Genomic DNA, 20,542 nt, shown 5'->3' on the forward strand with positions numbered 1-20,542 from the left:
AATAATTGAATAATGATATTTGTATTATTCTATACCAGGGAATACTATTATGAAGAGTTATATATATATATATATATATATATATGTATATATATATATATATATGTATATATATATATATATATATATAATGTTACTATTTTTAAATTGATATATGTGTATGGAGGGTGAGAGACACAGGGAAAGAAAGAAGGTTATTTGCACATGTACAACTTTCATTGACTTTTTATCTTAATCTTATTTTTTTTCACCTTCTTTCTCTCTCATGTATTATTTATTTATCTATTTATTTGATGTTTTTCATATATGAATTTTGAGATTATTCTATATTTTTGGATGAAATTTAATAATTTGATCAGTGCACGCTAATTTATTATTAAAGATTTTCAGTAGAAAATGACAAATCGAACCTTTTAAACAGAAGAAAAACAATGAGAGACGAAATTTGTTTAATTTCTAAAATATTATGATTTATCAACATTTCGATTTGGATCATTTATTTATGTCAAACACGTATTTAATACTTTAAAATATTATATATATATATATTTATCAATGAATTCTTTAATTTATAAAATAATAATAATTTTATGATGATAATAATTTATAATTTTTTATGATAATAACTTTAATAAATATAATTTTAATTTGGATTCACTTTTTAATGTATAAATATCACATATCATATATTATTATTTTTAAAATTTAAAAATTAATATATTAAATATGTGTTATATCTGATATACAAGTCATATTTATGAAGGCTGTTTTTAATGCAAGATTTTTTTTTATTATTTTTCTTTAACTAAATATCTCATCATAATTATTTTTGAAAGACCCCTCCGGTACGTATTTCCTCTTAATTGTGCAAAATTACCGGTAAGTTTGACTCATTATTGTATTCAATTTTGTTTTCAAGTACTAAGCTGTTATATTGAGAAAAGTTTATAGTTTTTAAATATTTTATTTTATAAACCTTAAATATATATATATTAATTATCATTTTATGAAATAAAAGAACTACTTAAACTAATTGAAGTAAACACAATTATTTTTTATTGGTTGAACCTATCTTCATAATTATTAAAGAAACCTTCCAACACATATTTATGGTTATGGTTACAAACATACCATCAAGTTTGACTTATAATTGTGTTTAAGCTATAAGATTGAGGCAAGTTTGCTTATTTTTCCTTGATCTTAGCCAAACAAAAATTAAAGTTTCCAATTTCATCATTTTTTTTTCTTTTTATGTCACAATCAGTGTAGTCCAAATCTGTCAGAAAAAAATAAAATAAAAAATAAAAAAAAATTATAAAGTGATAAGACATATACACTTTTAATATTTTTCAATATCTTAACCAAACATGATGAAGACATTGGATGGTGCAATGCCATTTGTAAAATTTACACAAACTCAATTATTTGGAAGCCAAACACGGTTTTAACTTTCTTAGAGGAACCAATGTTGACCAAATGCTTTAAGTATTAATCTATGTGTTCATTGGCACAAACACCAACCCTATCCTATTGATTGTAACATATTATAAAGATTCATCAAATTATACCGAGATCGATATATATTTCGATCTTTAAGTATGATAATAAAATTGTTATCATCGTACATTTGAAATATTATTTCTCTCATGATTTTATTTTTAAAAGTTCTTAAAAAATATTTAAATCGTTTTAGATTTTAAATTCTTAGTTTTATAAGGCTATTGAATGCAGTAAAATTAATATGTATTAATTAGTTCGATGATACCCATTTTTGTTTAGATGTGTCAGTTTAATACCTGTTAGTAGGAAAGTATCAATCGAGTCTCAACTTTTAAAGAAGTGTCTCAATCAAGTCTTTTTCAGATAAAAATTATTAATATCGTTCACTATATTCATGACTTTTATCACTAATAATTTTGTAAATAATTTTAAATATCAATATCATTAAAGACGTTAATAATTTTTTTCTTCAAAAAGACCTAATTGAGACATCTTTTCAAAAGTTGAAATTCAATTGACACATTTTTTCAAGTGAGTATCAAACTGACACATCTAAATAAAAGTGGGTACCATTAAACTAATCAAACCTAAAGTACAATAATAAGTGATAAGAAAGGTTGTCGAACTTGGGATGGCTTCTATTTCATTTATAGTAACATAGGAACTTTAGTAATTAATGTAGACACATTTCCGATCAAAACAATAAAATATTGCAACCATGTCATGTATTTGACAAAAAAACTAAACGATACAAAACTTAATTGAAAAATATATAAATAATGATTATTTAATAGACAAGAGACCTAACTAAAAGTATCCAAATTATAAGACTATGATGATACTTAATTCAGCCAAAACAATCTTTATAAAGATAAACGAGTATTCACCAATTTTGAATTTTTCTAATACTATATGGGTTTCACATTTGCTGCTGCGCACGGTCAAAAAGATGATGCTACGAACATGAAAATGAGCAAATGTCAAACGTTTGACAAATCGATGATGCATGTATAACTTCCAAATCTAGGCCTCCGAAGCACTCCTGGGACAACAATCATGTTACACATTACTGGTGGTGATTGCAGCAAAAGAAGAATGATCCATCAATGGTTGTTCATCATCAAACTGGTGTACCTCGTTGGTTGCTTTGTTTCTGGTCAGAACAGTAGCAACTCACAACAACCACTTGATTACAGATATGCATGTTTGGACCAATCTTCTGCTCCTATTTCCACTTCTTACCAAACCAACCTCAACAATTTGTTCTCTTCCCTCTCATCTCATTCTGCTACCAGCAATGGTTTTGGGAACACAACTTCGGGTGTTGATCAAGACACGGTTTATGGACTCTACCTTTGCCGTGGCGATGTTAACACCACCCTCTGCAACACTTGTGTCCAAAACTCCAGCATCTTGCTCATGAACCACTGCCTCAACAATGCCTCAGCTATTTTATGGTACCCCTTTTGTGTTGTGAGATACTCAAACCAGAATTTCTTCGGCAATCTCACCCTCAGGCCAAGGATTCCCATGTTTGATGCCACTCAGAATTCTACCAGTGCTGGAGAGTTTGATGGTGATGCTCAGGTTTTGATGAGTGGTTTGATACAAATAGGGTCTGAGGCACCCTTGAAGTTTGGAACACACATGTTCAACATAAATGGCACTCAGAGAAGGTACGGTTGGGTGCAGTGCAGCAGAGACATCACATCCGAGGAATGCAGAACATGTTTGAGCAACATGCTTGAGGATGTCGAAAATTGTTGTCAGGAGAAGAAGGTGTGGCGTATCTTTTCTCCAAGTTGTATGGTCATGTATGAAACTCAGCCTTTCTTTGTGAATGGTACTGATTCTGCACCACCACCTCAGCAAGGTATGATGAGTTCAGTTTTTTTCACCTTCATTCTCAGACATTCATTTGCTATGGTTTATTATAAGATCAGTGAAAGTTCATTCCTCTAATTTGAATTGATGATTAAAGTGTTGTTGTTAACATCTTTTGTTCAAGATTATCTTGTCACAGATTTCAAAATTGTGCTAGTTTGATCATGAGTTTTTATAAGGCCTGAAATAAACTTGCTATTTTCTCTAGATAGTGCAGCCACAGATGGGGATAACAGAAGGTGGTGGCTTATAGTAATCATTGTCGTAGCTGGAATTGTAGCACTAGCTCTATTGGCTATCAGCATATTCTACTGCTACTTGAAGAGGAAAAAAGGTAAGCATAAAGAGCATTTGATAAACTTCTTCAGAAACACTTGTAGGAGAAGAAAATAGAAAGAAGAAAGCTTTTCCATAAACTAAAATCAGTTCTTGTTTATGTCTGATAATTTCATCTTTGCAGAGAAACAAACTATGCAAGAGGAGGGACTGAATTCAATATTTTCACAAGAACAAACAGATAAGGAGGAGAGTATGAACACTGACCTTCCCATGATTCCTCTGGGTACTATTCTAAAATGTACAAACAATTTTTCTGATGAACAAAAACTGGGGAAAGGAGGATTTGGACCTGTCTATAAGGTAGTAAACTAGGATATCAGACATGATGTTTTCTTGTTTGGTTTCTCCATCTGCAACATTCTTACTTAGAAATTTTGAAAAATATTCTAGGGTATATTACCAGATGGAAGACAAATTGCTGTTAAAAGGCTCTCAAAAACATCAGTTCAAGGTGCAGAGGAATTCAAGAATGAAGTGATATTGATTGCCAAATTGCAGCATCGCAACCTTGTGAGACTGTTGGCTGGTTGCATTGAGCAAAATGAAAAGCTGCTAGTTTATGAATTCATGCCAAATTCAAGCCTTGATTTTCACCTATTTGGTATGACTCCAAAACAACGATCCACTTTGTTCATTATTTCATTTCTCATCATTGAAACAAATCAACAATTTGGCAGAAGATCTTGATATATATTCAGATATAAACTTCTCTGAGTTTGATTACATGTAACAGAAGTTAGTTCATGCACAAACACCAACACAACATTTTGCTACCTAGTTCATATTTCTCACTTTGTTGAATGGCATGTTTATGAATATAGTGATCATATTTCTTAGAATTGCATTTCAGATACCAAGAAGGGTGTCCATCTGGATTGGAAAAATCGATTAAACATCATAAATGGGATTGCTAAAGGGCTTCTATATCTACATGAAGATTCAAGACTAAGGGTTATTCACAGAGACCTGAAAGCTAGCAACATTCTACTAGATCATGATTTGAATCCTAAAATCTCAGACTTTGGATTGGCAAGAACATTTGGAGGAGACCAGAGGCAGGCCAACACAATGAGAGTCGTTGGAACTTAGTATGAACCATTTTCCTTCTTTCAATTGCCACATAGCATCATGATTCATTTTCTAGCCTTCTTCTCTTGCTGAATTTACATGAGATTGATGAATTTTACTGTTACATTGATTTTGAGCAGTGGATACATGGCTCCAGAGTATGCTATGGAAGGTTTGTTTTCAGTGAAGTCAGATGTTTTCAGCTTTGGTGTTCTTTTGCTAGAGATCATCAGTGGAAAAATGAGCAGTAAATTCTATCGATCAGACCAAGGCCAAAGCCTTCTCATATATGTATGTTCCCTAACCTTGTTTAGGTTTAAATATGTTTACTGATACATGCACCCACTTATATGCTATAAATCGACTTTATCTCTAGTCAATGTGAGCAACCCATGATTCTGATACATTTTAAGAAGTGGATTTTAAACTTAATTCAATCCTACAAGACCGACTTGTAAGATGAGATTTGCACGTACTCATATACTATAAATTAGTCTTATCTCTAGTTGACATGGGAGTTCCATTAGTTTACTTTAGTCTAAAAACTTTCTTATATATGCATGAGCATGATGTCAAACATATTATTTAGAAGAGTACTAAATTACTAATAATACTTTTGTTGTTGGTTGAAACTTGTTAGTTCCTAGAGTTTCTCTATTATTTAACCTTATGTATCTTCATTTTGTTCAACTGGTTCTATCTAAATCATCTGCATTTACTATCACAGGCATGGAACCTCTGGTGTGAAAGCAAAGGGTTGGAGTTGATGGATCCATCAATAGAAAAATCGAGTGTAGAGAGTGAAGTTGTGAAGTGTATGCACATTGGACTATTGTGTGTGCAAGAAGATGCAGCAGATAGACCAACAATGTCAAGTGTTGTTCATATGCTTGCAAGTGACACAATGAGTCTTCCCTGCCCCACACGCCCTGCATTTTCTGTTGGAAGAGCAGCCACTGAAAGAGAGTCTTCATCAAACACTTCTACGCATTACTCTGTCAATGAAATAACAGTCTCTGAAGTGATACCAAGGTGATGAATAGTAGATAGGTTGCAAGAAATGTGCATAATCAAGTCTTTGGAACTCGCATAGAAGTAATGTGTTTAGGAACATGACATGATTCTTTGGCTGGTGTATAAAAGTGTGAGTTTTCAAGAGGACATTCAACTTGGTTGTATTCTTATATGATTTAATTAGTCGGATAGTACCCACTTTTATTTAGATGTGTCAGTTTGTTACCCGTCTTTTAAAAAGTGTCAATTAAATCTCAATTATTGAAAAGATGTCTCAATTAGGTCATTTTCAGCAAAAAATTATTAACACCGTTAACGGTATTAATATTTAAAATGACTTTAAAAAATTAAGTATCGATATTTATATCAAAATTTAGTGGTAATAATCATGAATTAAGTTAACGACTTTAGTAATTTTTGTTTGAGAAGGATATGATTAAGACACATTTACAAAAGTTAGTACTAAATTGACACATTTACAAAAATTAGGACTAAATTGACACATTTTTAAAAGCGGGTACCAAATTGACACATCTGAACCAAAATGTGGATACCTTCCGACTTTAGTTTAGCAAATTACGTCTTGTAGTCTCCATTATTTCTCCAATCAAGTCTTGGTAAAGTTAAAATCAATGAAATTTAATCGACAATTAATTTATCATCAAATTTTGAAACCTGAAAACTTGTTTAATGTGGAATTCAAACTTGTGTCATATATTCTAATACAATACTTTTATGATACTAATAATTAGTTTCATGTATGTGTGAATATTTTTCATACCTAACTTAAAAATAAAGTTAAATTATATAAATGGATTAAAATGCTTTCTTTAAAATCGATTTTGTAAGATTCAATTTTACTTTTCAAGACATATAATAAAAATTAAATATATATTTACTTGATTTTAATAGTTTTATTTCTTTATTATGAAAACAATTTTAATTTCATTTCATTTGTTTTGAACAATTTTAATTTAGTTTCACATTAAGAAAAAAACAAGTCTATAATTTTTTTCTATTCAAGTGGTGATAATTGTTTCAACTTAAATTTTTTTATCATATATATATATATATATATATTTATTTCCATTTCAATAGTTTTTTAAAGTTTATCTATTTTCAGCTACATCATATCCGAAAATTTCCTTGAAATGAATCATAGGTAATATTATTTTCTTAAAAAGTAAAATTGAATGACAGAAATTTGAAGCATAACTAATATTTCTCTAAAAAATATGAGTGACACGTGTTAGTGTGCCATTGGTCTGTTCAGGAAATTCTCTCGCACTGTTTTGTTTTCACTGGATCCTTTGACTGAATCCGAATGAACATTTTTTTCTTTTCTTCTTTTGATCCGCGAGAAAGTGGAAGCTCCAAATTTTGGTCTCAGTTTTTTCCAGAAAACCCTAACCATTCCAATGTGGTATCCCAATTGGCTCCTGCAATTCAATGACGCGCCGCTGCAGTCGGATTCCGTGATCTGCGGTTAAGATTCTATCGTCATCAATTCAATTTTGTTGGTAATTCAAATATTTATTTCCGCATTTTCTCACTCCAATTCACTATTCTGTAACTGTTCAAGGTTTACTATCTGATTTCTTGAGTTTTAGCTTCATATTACTCTCTAACTCAATTTACTTTAATGTTTTTATGTAAAATTAAGTACTAAATTTCTTTGTAGTTCTACTCTCTTTTTTTTTTTTTTCACTAATAGATTCATAAATTTAAGTTAATAAAAAATTCGATGGTGAAAAGTATATGAAGTAGAAGTATAAGTAAGAATAAATTTCTCTTTTAAAATTCCATTATTACAAAAAAAAAAAAAATCGAGGGTCTAATGTTTTTTTTTTTCTCGTTTTGTTGTGGCAGTGAAAAGTGTCTACTCTTTACAACAGTAATCATATTTTTCTTTTTAAAGCGTTGTATTTTATTTTGTTTTCTTCTTATTTTAATGTGGTACATTAAAGTGGACACACCTACGTAATCACATTTTGTGTTTATTTGATGTGTTGTATTTAATTTGAGTTAAACATTTTCTTCTTGTTTTTCGGTTTGGTAAAGAAAGTGCAAACTGTGTACTCTAATAATCACATTTTTTTTGTCTTTTTTTTTAATGTGTTGAATTTTGATTTGAGCTAAACATTTTCTTCTTATTTTTGTTGTGGTATAGGGAAAGTGCACACTCTTGACTGTAGTAATAGCTTGTTTGTGTGTTTTTTTTTATTATTATTTTTTTTATTTTTTATATTGTACTGAGTTCCTTTGCTACCGAGTAATTGCACTTGTATTCTTGCTAGTGAGTGAAAGCGATATTTTCTGGGCTGGCATTTTTGGTTCATGTCATGCGAGAGTATATTGGGACCAAAATTTAAATATGCATGTGGTTTTTGTGGTTTAAATATTAGGAAGATGCACTTTGTTTTTGTGGTTATTGATATTACAATATGCATCTGATGGTTTTCTCTTATTATTGAGATTAATTTAAATATATATATATATATATATATATATATATATATATATATATATGGTGTTGTGAATGAAAAGAAAAGTGTATGACAAAGCATGGATTATTATATTTGACAGTGAATTGAATTCTTTAGAAATGGAACACTATGATTTGCAAAGACAGAGAAGGGATATGAGAAACAAAGGAAGGAACGTTGTGTGGTCAGTTGCGATGGATAAGTGTCTGATTGAAACCCTGGCAGCTCAGGCAAAAGGTGGAAACAAAATTGACAAATGTTTCAATGAAAATGCCTACACGGCTGCCTGTGTAGCAGTTAACACTCGCTTCAACTTGAGTTTGAATAATCAGAAAGTTATCAACCGCTTGAAAACAATTAAGAAGAGGTATAGAGTAATAAAAGATATACTAAGTCAGGAAGGTTTCTGGTGGAACCCAAGTAAAAAGATGATCGAGTTTGACAATGCTGAGCTTTGGAAGAAATACATTGCAGTATGTTATGTTACATTTTTTTTTCTCCATTCGTGAATGGGTGTGAATTTTTGTAAAATACTTATTATGGTGTTCTTTTATTTAATGAACAGGCACATCCCGATGCAAAAGGATTCCATGGAAAGCAGATAGAGATGTACGATGAGCTTAAAATTGTGTGTGGGAATTATCAAGCTCCTAGTCGTTGGGCTAAGATGAAGAATGGAAGCAATGTAATGGATATGAAGAATGGTGAGGATGAATCAGTCTCCTTTGTTTCTCCTAGTTCAGAAGAGGTGAGCGAGACCGCTGGAACCGAATCATACACTGCATCTCCAGAATTTGGCCAGATGCCAGATGGTTTTCAAGAACCTCCCGTGATCCAGCCTGTAAGACAACTTCCAAAACGACCTCGTGCCTCAGATGCTCTTCAAGATGCATTGTTGACAGTGGCATCAAGCATCCGACGTTTGGCTGATGCACTGGAGCAAAGCAAATGCTCATTTGATGCAAGTGCGTTATTACAGGCCGTGATGGAGATCGATGGGTTAGAAGAAGATAAACAGATGTATGCATTCGAATATTTAAATGCTGATCCTGTCAAAGCCAGAGCCTTCCTCACATACAATGCAAGGATGAGAAAGACATACCTGTTTAGACAGTTCTGGTGGTGGAGGTGAGGTTGAACAGTGCCTTGAAAGTTTTTTGTTGTATAGATGATCTGGGGACTGTTTCACAGATGTATTATGTTTGAGAATTTTTTTAGTGATGTATTGTTAGGATAATTGAATGTATAGAATCGTAACAGTGATAGTAGATAGCCATATGCCGGATATATTAGAAACATTGTCCCTTCAAATAGCCATGGCCATTTGAAAGCAGGGCAAAAAAGATGAAAAACTGTGCACACCACATGTAATATGATGCAAAAATATAGTGGCATGACTACTAATAAAGTGAAAAAAGAGAGAGAATATTCTAATGAGTCTTATTTAAGTATGTCCACTCACATGTTTTGGTAGGCTATGATCCCATAAAAGGATAAGATTCACCAGTAATCCCCACAAGAACAGTTTCCATTTTTGAAATGATGGAACCTACGTAAATCACGCACTATAATTTCTCTTCCTGTCACAAGTGAAATGTACTTAGTGGCTTCATGGCAATCACCACAAACTCTTAGATTCTTCCTAATGTGTATTGTTGTGCCAGGACTTGTATTTAGAAGTCCATAGGCAATAGCAAGCCTCTCACTATGGCTACTGAGCAATTGTTCTTTCAGGTTTTCTTCCACATCCCCAATTGAATTTGTTTCAGGCACATAACCAGCAGCCTTTATCTCATCTCCAAGAGTCTCAAGAAAAGCATAGATTCTTTTGGATTGAGGATGATTGGTACTTCCTGAGTAGAATGCATGAACTTCATTTCTCATCTCCACCAAACTGCAACCTGGAGTTTTGTGAAGCCCCTTCTTCTCCATGACTGTTCTCACCTCGGCTACTTTATCCCACATTGAATTAGAGGCATATATGTTTGCTAGCAACACATGATACCCTCCCTCATCTGGGTCTAACTCAAATAGTTTTTTTGCAGCTTTCTCTCCCAACTCTACATTTTGATGGATTTTGCAAGCACCTAGCATTGCACCCAGAACAGAAATCTCTGGTTTGACAGCCATCTCCTGGATGAAATTCCAGGCATCATCCAACTGACCCGCACGACCAAGGAGATCAACCATGGCACTATAGTGATCCAAATTAGGCTCCAAGTCATAATCTTCCTTCATGCTTTTGAAGAGGAAGAGACCTTCTTCCACAAATCCCGAGTGACTACAAGCTGAGATTACAGACAAAAATGTTATATCATTTGGCTTAACAACTCCCATCTGCATCTCTTTGAAGAGATCCAGAGCTTCTTTTCCTAGGCCATGTGTCCCATATCCATCTATCATTGCATTCCATGTTATCACATTTCTCTCCTGCATCATGTCAAAAAGCTTTCTTGCAGTTTTGATGGCTCCACATTTTGCGTACATATCAACAAGAGCAGTGGACACAAAGACATTCTTGTCCATATAAGTTCTTATTGCCAGGCCATGAATCCACTTAGCCTGGTGGTTGACTGAGAATTCTGCAATAGCACTAATTACCCCTACCAACGTAAAGCAATCAAGTTTAGTGCCTTGAGATCGCATCAGACAGAATAGATTCAAGGCCTCCTCTACACACCCGTTTTGTGCATATCCTAATATCATAGCATTCCAAGTGACATTTGTTTTCTCCTTCAAATGATCAAATATTGAGGCCGCTATATCAACTCTCTTGCATTTAGAATACATGGATATTAATGAGTTCATGACTGACACATCAAAATCAAGTTTCAGCTGATCCAATAGTTTATGAACAAACCTCCCTCTTTCAAGATCACCTAAATTAGAGCAAGCAAGTAAAGCTCCCATCATGGTAACACGAGTAGGTACCTCCCTTTCTTCCAACATCTTCAGAAAAGTTGCAAAGGCTTCTTCAGATTCACCATTTTGCGCACAACCACAAATCACGGTATTCCATGAAACAACACTCTTTCTACTCATCCCCTCAAAAACCATCCTTGCAATCCTTGCAGACCCGCATTTGAAGTACATATCAAGAAGTGCATTTGAAACATTAACCAGTGATTCAAATCCCGACCTGAAAGCATAACCATGGATTGACCTTCCAATCCTCAAAGCCTTCATATCCGCAACAGCCGGTAAAACACTGACCAATGTGACAGAGTCAGGCTTTTGGCCAGCTTCCTGCATCTGCGAAACCAAATGCAACGCTCTCTTGGCAAGGCCATTCTGAGCATATCCCGAAACCAATGTTGTCCAAGTAACCAAATCCTTCTGGCGGCATTTTTTCGAACATCTTATATGCATCATCAATCTCCCCACACTAGGCATATAAATTCACAACAGCAGTCATGGCAAACAAATTGAACCCAAACCCATTAGTTATTAACTGTCTATGAATCTCTCTACCCCTTTTGAGGTCCAAATTCCCTCCACACAATTCCAACAAACATGTATAATCACCCGCAACTGGTCTAACCTCATCACACATCATCATGTGGAAGAAAGACAAGGCCTCATCCAAACTCGAGTTTTTTGCATACCCTTTGAGCATGGTGTGGTAAAGCACATCGACCTTGTGCTCAACAGGTTCAAAGACAGAAGCTGCTTCGCTGATACTGCCAAATTTGCAGAATAATCTGATAACCTTGGCTTGAAACACATGCTCATTGTAGAAACCGTTTTTGATGATAAGGGGGAGGATTTGATAAAGCTCTTTCTTTGAGGTGCAGTTTTCTAATAGTATAGCTGAAGGGTGCGTATGCCAATATACACGGGTAAGACTGTAATTATCTTGTCATAAAGAGGTTGCTGCTGTGCTAGTTTTGGAGTTTGTATTGCTAACTGTGTCGGACCAAAATGGTAAATGGCATAGAGCAAAAAGTTTCAAGCTCATTCTTTAGACAAATTGTACCAAGTTCTTTCGATTCATGGTACTATTTTGTAACCAAACAGTTGAACATTACGTGCATGAAACCATGGTATTGGTCTTTGAGTGGTGCTTGAGTTGGTTCTTGCATGCATGGGAAGAGACACCACACATGGAGTAGTTGAATGTACTTGGTTTGACAAGAGTTTCGGATTAGTCAAACAAAGGTCTTGTTTTATTTTTGACGATAATAATGATAACATAATACTATTATTAATAATAAAATAACAAGGGATAATAAAATAATCTAACTTTCGCTCTTTCTTTTCTTATATAAATAATAAAAATAAATGATAATCAATAAATTATTTCTAATGAAAACAATAATAAATAATATAATATTATTATTAACTAACAATAATAAAATAATATTTATATGTTTTTGCTTTAAAACAAATAATCTGAAAAAGTTATTTTCATGTCTTTAAAAAAAAATTCCACTATCTTTGCTCTATTTAATGTATTTCTCTTCTTTTTTTGCATTTATTTCCTCTCTTTATTTCTCACTGAAACGAGATACTTCACTGGTTAGAACCTATAATGCACGGATACGATACATGTATCAGATATTATATGTATCTGATACGTTGATACGTTTATTTTGAAAATAATATGATACAATATGTAATAAATACATGATATATAAAAATTGAAAAATGTATAATAATTCTTAAAAGCATAATAAATATATGACTATTATTATGTGAGTCCAAATTAAAACTATATTACTAAAGTTGTCAACATAAAAAATATAAATTATTGTCATCATAAAAGTACTATTACAAGAAAATTCTTAAATAATGACCAATTCTTGTAACAAAAAATATGTTAGATACTAATTTTCTAATAAGAGACCAATTATTTTAGTAGCTAATGTTAGGGACCAATTTAGAAATCAATTATTTTGATAGTCAAAACCTTGGTAGCTAATGTTAGTAAACAACTTACAAACAATTCATAATAAAGACTATTTTACTTATCAATTTAGAGACCAATTATAACTTTTAAACTATTTTAGTTGTCAATAATTTTTAATTTTTAAACTAGTACTTAAATTGGTCACTATATAGTGATTAATTATTTGTTGTCACAAAAATTATCATTATTCAAATATTTTCTTGTAATGTACTACGATTTTATAAATTAGATACTTCATTTAATAAATATCGGTAACCAAATTGAAGTAAGCGTAAAGGAATGCATTTCTATTTTATTTTTATCCAACAAAATATTGTTGAGTATAGAAATATTTTCCAGTGATGAACAAATTATACATAACAAAAAGAAGAATAAAGAAATATTCGGATAGAACAAGAAAACTTCTCCAAAATCCCTTTCAGAAACACTGATAAACAAAGCAAACTCACCTCCAGCAAATGTTGATAACTTGGGAAACCAATTTGTATGAACAAAAGACATTCGCAGGCCAAGACAGCACTATAGCATTTTAAGAGGACCAAATTATAAATTTATTCAAAAAAATATACAATTCAGTAATATAGTGGCATTAAAAAAAATGACACTACTCAGGAAAACAGTGCATGACCACTGCTAAAACTTGGCACTTGAATAAGATGTGGTTAAAGGTTGATGCAAATAATTCCATTCTTATAGGGTAGCAAAATTTTGAGCTTGTACTTCCTATGAGGTACTCAAGTTACCCAAGTCTAGGTTCCTGTAGAAGGAACCATGATGATGGAATGATGATAACAAATAACAAAGGTTTCTATTGATTTACCAGTAATCCTTACAAGAACATCTTCCATTCTTGAAATGATGGAACCGTCGTAAATCACGCACAATTATTTCCCTTCCTGTCACAAGTGAAATGTACTTGGTGGCTTCATGGCAATCACCACAAACTCTTAGATTCTTCCTAATGTGTATTGTTGTGCCACGGCTTGTATTCAGAAGTCCAAATGCAATGGCAAGCCTCTCACTATGGCTACTCACCAATTGTTCCTTCACATCTTCTTCTACATCATGAATAGAATCGGTGTCAGGCACATACCCAGCTTCCTTGATCTCATCTCCAAGAGTTTCAAGGTACGCATAGATTCTCTTGGATTCAGGATGATTAGTACTTCCTGAGTAGAATGTATGAACTTCATTTCTCAACTCAACCAAACTGCACCCAGGAGTTTTCTGGATCCCTTTCTTCTCCATGGCTGTCCTCACCTTAGCAACCTTTTCCCACATTGAAGCAGATGCATACATGTTGGCAAGCAATACATGATACCCTCCCTCATCTGGGTCTAACTCAAATAGTTCATCTGCAACTTTCTCACCCAATTCTACATTTTTATGGATTTTGCATGCACCTAGCATTGCACCTAAAACAGTAATTCCTGGTTTGACAGGCATATCCTGGATGAATTCCCAAGCATCATTTAGCCTTCCAGCACGACCAAGGAGATCAACCATCGCACCATAGTGATCCATTGCAGGTTTCAAGCCATAGTTTTCCTTCATGCTTTCAAAGTAGTAGAGGCCTTCTTCCACTAAACCTGAGTGACTACAAGCTGCTATAACAGAGAGAAATGTTATCTCATTTGGCTTAACAGATCCCTTCTGCATTTCATCAAAGAGATCCAGTGCTTCTTTTCCATGCCCATGTGTTCCATATCCATCAATCATTGCATTCCATGTTATCACATGTCGTTCTTCCATCGTGTCGAAAAGACTTCTTGCAGTTTGAATGGCTCCACATTTGGCATAGGTGTCCACAAGTGCTGTACAAACAAACACATTCTTGTCCATCAAAGTTCTTATAGCAAGTCCATGAATCCACTTAGCCTGCCGGGTAACTGATAAATCTGCAAGAGCAGTAATTACGCTCACCAATGTAAAGGAATCGGGTTTGATGTCATGAGATTGCATCTCACAGAATAGATTTAAAGCTTCATTTATACATCCATTCTGTGCATAACCTAATATCATGGCATTCCATGTAACTACTGTTTTTTGTTTCAGGTTACCAAACAGTGAGGCTGCTATATCAACCCTCTTACACTTTGAATACATGGATATCAGAGAATTCATAACTGACACGTCAGAACCAAGTTTCTTTTCCTCCAACAATCTATGAACAAATCTCCCTCGTTCTAGATCACCCAGATTAGCACAAGCATGCAAAGCCCCCATCATACTAACATTAGTAGGTTCCACCCCTTCATCCAACATCTTCAAAAACGTCGAAAACGCTTCCTCAGATTCCCCATTCTGCTCATAACCATTAATCATCGTATTCCACGAAACAACATTCCTGCTACTCATCCCCTTAAACACCAACCTTGCATTCTTCACAGACCCACATTTGAAGTACATATCCAGCATCGCCGTCCCAACATTAACCATAGACTCAAACCCAGCTCTGAAAGCATAACCGTGGGCAGACTTTCCAATCCTCAAAGCCTTGACATCCGCCAGGGCCGGCAAAACAGTGACCAACGTGATGGAATCCGGCTTCTGGCCAGCCTCCTGCATCTGCAATACCAGCTGCACAGCCCTCCTGGCAAGGCCATTCTGTGCGAACCCCGCCACCACCGTGTTCCACGAAACCAAGTCCCGCTGCGGCATTCTCTCAAACATCTTGTAAGCATCCTCGACCTGCCTGCACTTGGCATACAAATTCACCACAGCAGTCATGGCAAACAAATTTGACTGAAACCCATTAGTTATGACCATCCCATGAACCTCCCTCCCCCTCCTGAGATCCAAACTGTCACCGCACAGCTGCAACAAGTAGGTGAAGTCATACACCACAGGACTCACCTCATCATACCTCATCCTACCGTAAAACTTCAGGGCATCACGTAAAGCTGAGTTTTTCGCGTACCCTTTGAGCATGGTGTGGTAAAGCACGTCGAGCTTGTGCTCCACAGTCTCAAAGACACGTGCAGCTTCAGTGATGCTGCTGAACTTGCAGAACAAACTGATAAGTTTGGTCTGGAAAAAGTGCTCGTCGTAGAAACCGTTTTTGATGACAAGGGGCAGGATTTGGTGAAGCTCTTTGAGGGAAGTGCAGAGTTCTAAGAGTACGGCTGAAGGGTGTCTGTAGACATGGGAAGGGATGAAAATTCTTTGGTAAAGAGGGGCTGAAGGCCGAAGTGTTGGTCTTTTTCTGGTGTTTGGGTTCGTGATGTTGGGAACTGGTGGGGGGCGTAGAGTGATGAATTGGGTACTCATTCTCCTTTGAGGTTTCTCACCTTGGACGCAATGCAAAGGTACCCAAGTTCTTTGGATTCATACGTAAGAATCGAACTTATGTTATGTCTGCATGAGCTCACAGACATTGTTTCTATCCATTCTAGTTTTCATTTATCCTTTTATTTCGATAATCTAAATAATCAAGTTTATCTTAGGTAGTTATGCATGTTATGTTACCAAAATAAAATTCTAATATTTGTATTTCTTTTTGGTAATATTTGTATTTCTATTATTTTTCCCAGACATCAATTTTATTTAAAGTACCTTTCTTTAAGAAAATTTTAAAAAAAGACTAATCTTTTCTGCGAGATCAACCCCCATTGGTGAACAACTAGAATGGTTGAAAAAACAGTTCATGTCTGCTGTGATTGTAGTTTGTAAAAAGTGTTGGAAACAAGATAGTTAGATTTAATTAGAAAGAAGCTTTGTCTTGTTTTAGAGGGCACAACACAAGAGTTTGGTTTCAGCAACAGGGCAGAAAAGAACATAAGGCACTAGGAAGCAATTGATGCATTTCATTGGAAAACAAGAACAATCCATGAAGATAGCCATTGCAGCAATTATAGAAGACTCAAAAAGTCCTACAGTCTCATGAGAGGAGGAGAGGTGACAAAGCTCCTAGGAAGACTGAATATGTCATTCCCTTCAAAAGGGGATGTCCAATCTCTCAAACCACTAAAAGATGAAGTGTTCCTACTCATGCCAACATTTTGTAGCCCTGCCATGCATGAATTGCTCATTCTGTTGCCTGAAATGTTTCTGGACAATGCTGAGATTCCTAGCCTCAATCCACCTTGTTTAGAAGACAGGGAAGTGCAATCCAAAGTCCAGTCAACTCTGGTGTAGTCGAACTCCGGCATCATGCCGCCGCTGTTCCAATCCACATGTGAGTGTGAGCTGAATGCTGTTGCTGCACTCTGACCAGAAAAGAGTCCAAGGGAAGGTGGAACTGTAAGAGAAGGTGAAGGTTCAGTTGTGCTCCATCGAATTGAAGGCCAAGGTGATGAAGTATGATGCATTGGCTTGCAAAATAACCCCACCCCAGATGGTGAGGAATCTACATGTCCAAAAACATACGGATGTTCTTTATAATAAGCTTGGTAAAACTGGTCCATGTTCACATTAGCCACACTTCCTCTGATGTGGTTTTGCAGAAACATCCCATTTGATCTTACATTTTCAGCAGCTGGATAATTGTTTGCATACAAACCTTGTGTCCCTGAAGGTGAGGTATTTCCCCTAGAAATAGGGTCTTGCTTATCATTTCTAAACAGTGGATGCTGCTGCTGCATCATGACTACTGGCTCCCTATCCATTCCTTGGTGGAACATTCTCCCTTTGTTCCCAAAGGAACTAAGCTGAACCTCTATTTTAACAGATGGAGATGATGATGATACTTGTGTGGAGGGTACCATAGCATAGGTAGCAGAAGGGCTTGATCCTGAAACAACCCATCTTTTCACTGGCAGAGCCATTTGATGATTCATGTGTAGAGACAACAGATTCTTGCTTTGAGGATCTGGGAACACAGAAGCTGCTCTGGAATACTTGAAATCACCTTCAACCTTTTGCCTTTGCTGGGTTGAAACTGAAACAGATGACAACCGCTGTGATCTCATCAGATTCAAACCACTGATTTTAGCAGACTGTTCTGGCTTTAGTTGGCTCACTGAAGATTCTTGCTTCTGAGACTTTAAAGTGTTTTCTGCCTTACGAAGGTCCCCTTCACAGGCAACAACTACCCTTTCAACTTCTTGCTTGGAACAATTGTACCTTGCCTCCATATCAGATACTTGCACAAGCTCCTCACTCACATCAATTTTCAAATTAGCCCTGAGTCCAACATTGGAAGTAGTGGTCTTGGTGTGAACTTCACCTGCTTCAAACAACCATGATACTGATTCCTCTATCTTTCCATCATTTAACATTAAGGCCAAGGTTGCTCTATCAGAAGAGAACCCCATTGCCACCAGGAGCTGTGCAAGTGATTCTAGTTTCTTTGACATCAGATACCCACAACACCGGTTATGCAGTTCTTGAGCTCTCCTTTCCCTCTGGCGCTGGTGTTTCCTCTCGTTCTTCAGCCGAATCTTCTCCCTCCGGTCGTTGTCAGAACCCGGAACACCCTCCTGCCCAATGGAAGACTTTCTCACTTTCTCTTTAGGGTCTTCTGATTCACCAGAGCAGCTTCCATTGTTAGAAACTGAGTCACATTCAGACACTGTCCCTTGAAGACTACTTGGATGCTCATATGTGTCATCTATCTTTTGAAAATGAGTGTTGCCATTGGTTGGAGTGAAATTAGAAACTAATGCTGTTTCCAGGGAAGGAAATGAGGCAGTTGAAACTGGATTATATGCAGTAGCAGAAGTACCAGTTGGACCAGTTCCATGATTACTGGTACCATATGTGGTTGGAGTGGCGTTCCTTTGATCCTTACCAGCCTTAGATTTTGATTTCGATTTCACTGGAGACATCTATTCAGTTTTCAACTTCTTTCTCTATTCCTGCCACTTATATATAGAGAAATTAAATGTCTACTTCCTTCTACAAGTACTGAACCAAAACAGATACATAATCTGGAAAATGGAAGAATCATTGAAAACCAAAGTGGTTGAAGAGTTACAACTTCAAATTTCAAAGACAGCATACATGAGATCAACTGATCCATTAGCATCATCAATCCTTTCTTTAGGTCCTTAATCTTTTAGTATAAACAGAGTGCCACTAACACACACACAAACACACACAAAAGAGTGTGCTTTAAGATGAAGTTGTTATCATCAACTTCAACCTGTTTATACCTGTTTCACCTTCTTGGCTAGAAAACAAAGCTAATAAAAAACATCAAAAAACACATCAAATCAATGAAAAAGTTCAAGAGTTTGATTACTAGCTTTCCCTCAACATGTTAAACAGATGTAAGCACAGTTGAAATCATCAATGCAAGGACAATTTGAAACCTAAAAGATAGAAAAATGACTGAATAGACCAAGATGGTTTTAAACGATGATGACACAGTGAATTTTGCAGTTAGTGTTAGAAAATGAACACATATTAAACCATGAAAACAGTCCATAATGTAGATATTCAAAAGACAAATGTTAAGGGCAATGGAGAGCACTGTTAATAAGTTTCAAGTGGAAAGCTTTTTTATTGGAATGCATAAATATGTGCTATGATTTCTCAATGCACTACTTCCATATGATTTCTAATAACAAAATTCTTCTTTTGATTCTTCTAGGGCAATGGTTTCGGAACCCTATTCCAGTACTCATTTTCATAAATTTTTAACAACTGCATTTCACAGACATTCCACCCTCATTTTCTCTATCAAACTGGCCCATCACACAATGCACATGAACAACCCCATCTTCTTGTTTTCTACCCTCTAAAAGCATAATCATAACCATCTGAAAAGGAAGAAAAAATATAGAGATGGGTTTAAAAATAACATCTTCAAAATCCAAACTTTAACCCAGTTCCATCACTTCAAAACACAAAAGATTCATATTCACACACAGAACAAAATGGAGAAAAAACAAGACACCCATCAACAAAATAAATTCCCAGATCACTGAGCACTCTACATTGTTCAAGCTTCAATAGATCACAGAAGTATACCTATGTTGTTGTTAGTGTGTTTTTTCTTTCTGCTTTATGGTGTTTCTTGTCTTTCTTTCAATGCATGACTTGTCATAAATAAACTGAATAGCAATGTTTTATAATATCAAACTTCACCACTATTTTCACTTGTCTAATCTTCTGTATCACACATGGCACAAGTTCAAATATAACAGGGTCAAACGTGGGAGTTTGTAGGATGAACATTGAAAATGGATCATATGAAGAAAAGGAAAAAAATAGTAAACTTTTCGCATAAAAACTAGAAAAAGACTCACTCAAAAATTAGTTGAAGGTCCGAGTCCAGCGAAATAAACCAAATCCATTTTTCTTATTTGGTTTTGAATTACAAATTTAACCTAAAAAACAAATTTTCATAGAAAAAGAAAAAGTCTTTGTCTATCCGTAATTCCCTCTCAGTCACTCA

General features: G+C 35.0%; 4 protein-coding genes and 1 pseudogene across 5 annotated transcripts; 2 read left to right on the forward strand and 3 right to left on the reverse strand.

Moving 5' to 3' along the window:
* Positions 1–2,376: 2,376 nt before the first annotated feature.
* On the forward strand, positions 2,377–6,015 carry LOC114177299 (cysteine-rich receptor-like protein kinase 7). The gene is made up of 7 exons (XM_028062583.2): positions 2,377–3,373; positions 3,593–3,718; positions 3,845–4,023; positions 4,114–4,324; positions 4,574–4,811; positions 4,932–5,082; positions 5,519–6,015. The coding sequence occupies exons 1-7, from the start codon at positions 2,557–2,559 to the stop codon at positions 5,825–5,827; spliced, it is 2,031 nt and encodes a 676-aa protein (XP_027918384.1). The 5' UTR covers positions 2,377–2,556; the 3' UTR covers positions 5,828–6,015.
* Positions 6,016–7,084: 1,069 nt separating this feature from the next.
* LOC114194118 (Myb/SANT-like DNA-binding domain protein) lies at positions 7,085–9,725 on the forward strand. Of its 2 annotated transcripts, none has more exons than XM_028084184.2 (3): positions 7,085–7,325; positions 8,392–8,764; positions 8,857–9,725. In XM_028084184.2, the coding sequence occupies exons 2-3, from the start codon at positions 8,411–8,413 to the stop codon at positions 9,421–9,423; spliced, it is 921 nt and encodes a 306-aa protein (XP_027939985.1). In that variant the 5' UTR covers positions 7,085–7,325; positions 8,392–8,410; the 3' UTR covers positions 9,424–9,725. The 2 variants fall into 2 exon arrangements, with proteins under 2 accessions (XP_027939985.1, XP_027939993.1); XM_028084192.2 differs by having other exon boundaries at positions 8,409–8,764.
* On the reverse strand, positions 9,718–12,430 carry LOC114194108 (pentatricopeptide repeat-containing protein At1g11290, chloroplastic pseudogene; annotated as a pseudogene).
* Positions 12,431–13,727: 1,297 nt separating this feature from the next.
* Positions 13,728–16,593, reverse strand: LOC114194093 (pentatricopeptide repeat-containing protein At1g11290, chloroplastic-like). Its single transcript, XM_028084150.2, has one exon. It carries the CDS (start codon positions 16,468–16,470, stop codon positions 14,017–14,019), a length of 2,454 nt encoding a protein of 817 aa, XP_027939951.1. The 5' UTR covers positions 16,471–16,593; the 3' UTR covers positions 13,728–14,016.
* Positions 16,594–16,926: 333 nt separating this feature from the next.
* LOC114181815 (uncharacterized) lies at positions 16,927–19,075 on the reverse strand. The gene has a single exon (XM_028068393.2). The coding sequence runs from the start codon at positions 18,966–18,968 to the stop codon at positions 17,073–17,075; it is 1,896 nt and encodes a 631-aa protein (XP_027924194.1). The 5' UTR covers positions 18,969–19,075; the 3' UTR covers positions 16,927–17,072.
* Between the last annotated feature and the right edge of the window lie 1,467 nt (positions 19,076–20,542).

Source organism: Vigna unguiculata, chromosome 1 (genome assembly GCF_037176805.1).
Source record: "Vigna unguiculata cultivar grain cowpea cultivar isolate G323 ecotype 2 chromosome 1, ASM3717680v1, whole genome shotgun sequence".
Lineage (NCBI taxonomy): Eukaryota > Viridiplantae > Streptophyta > Magnoliopsida > Fabales > Fabaceae > Vigna > Vigna unguiculata.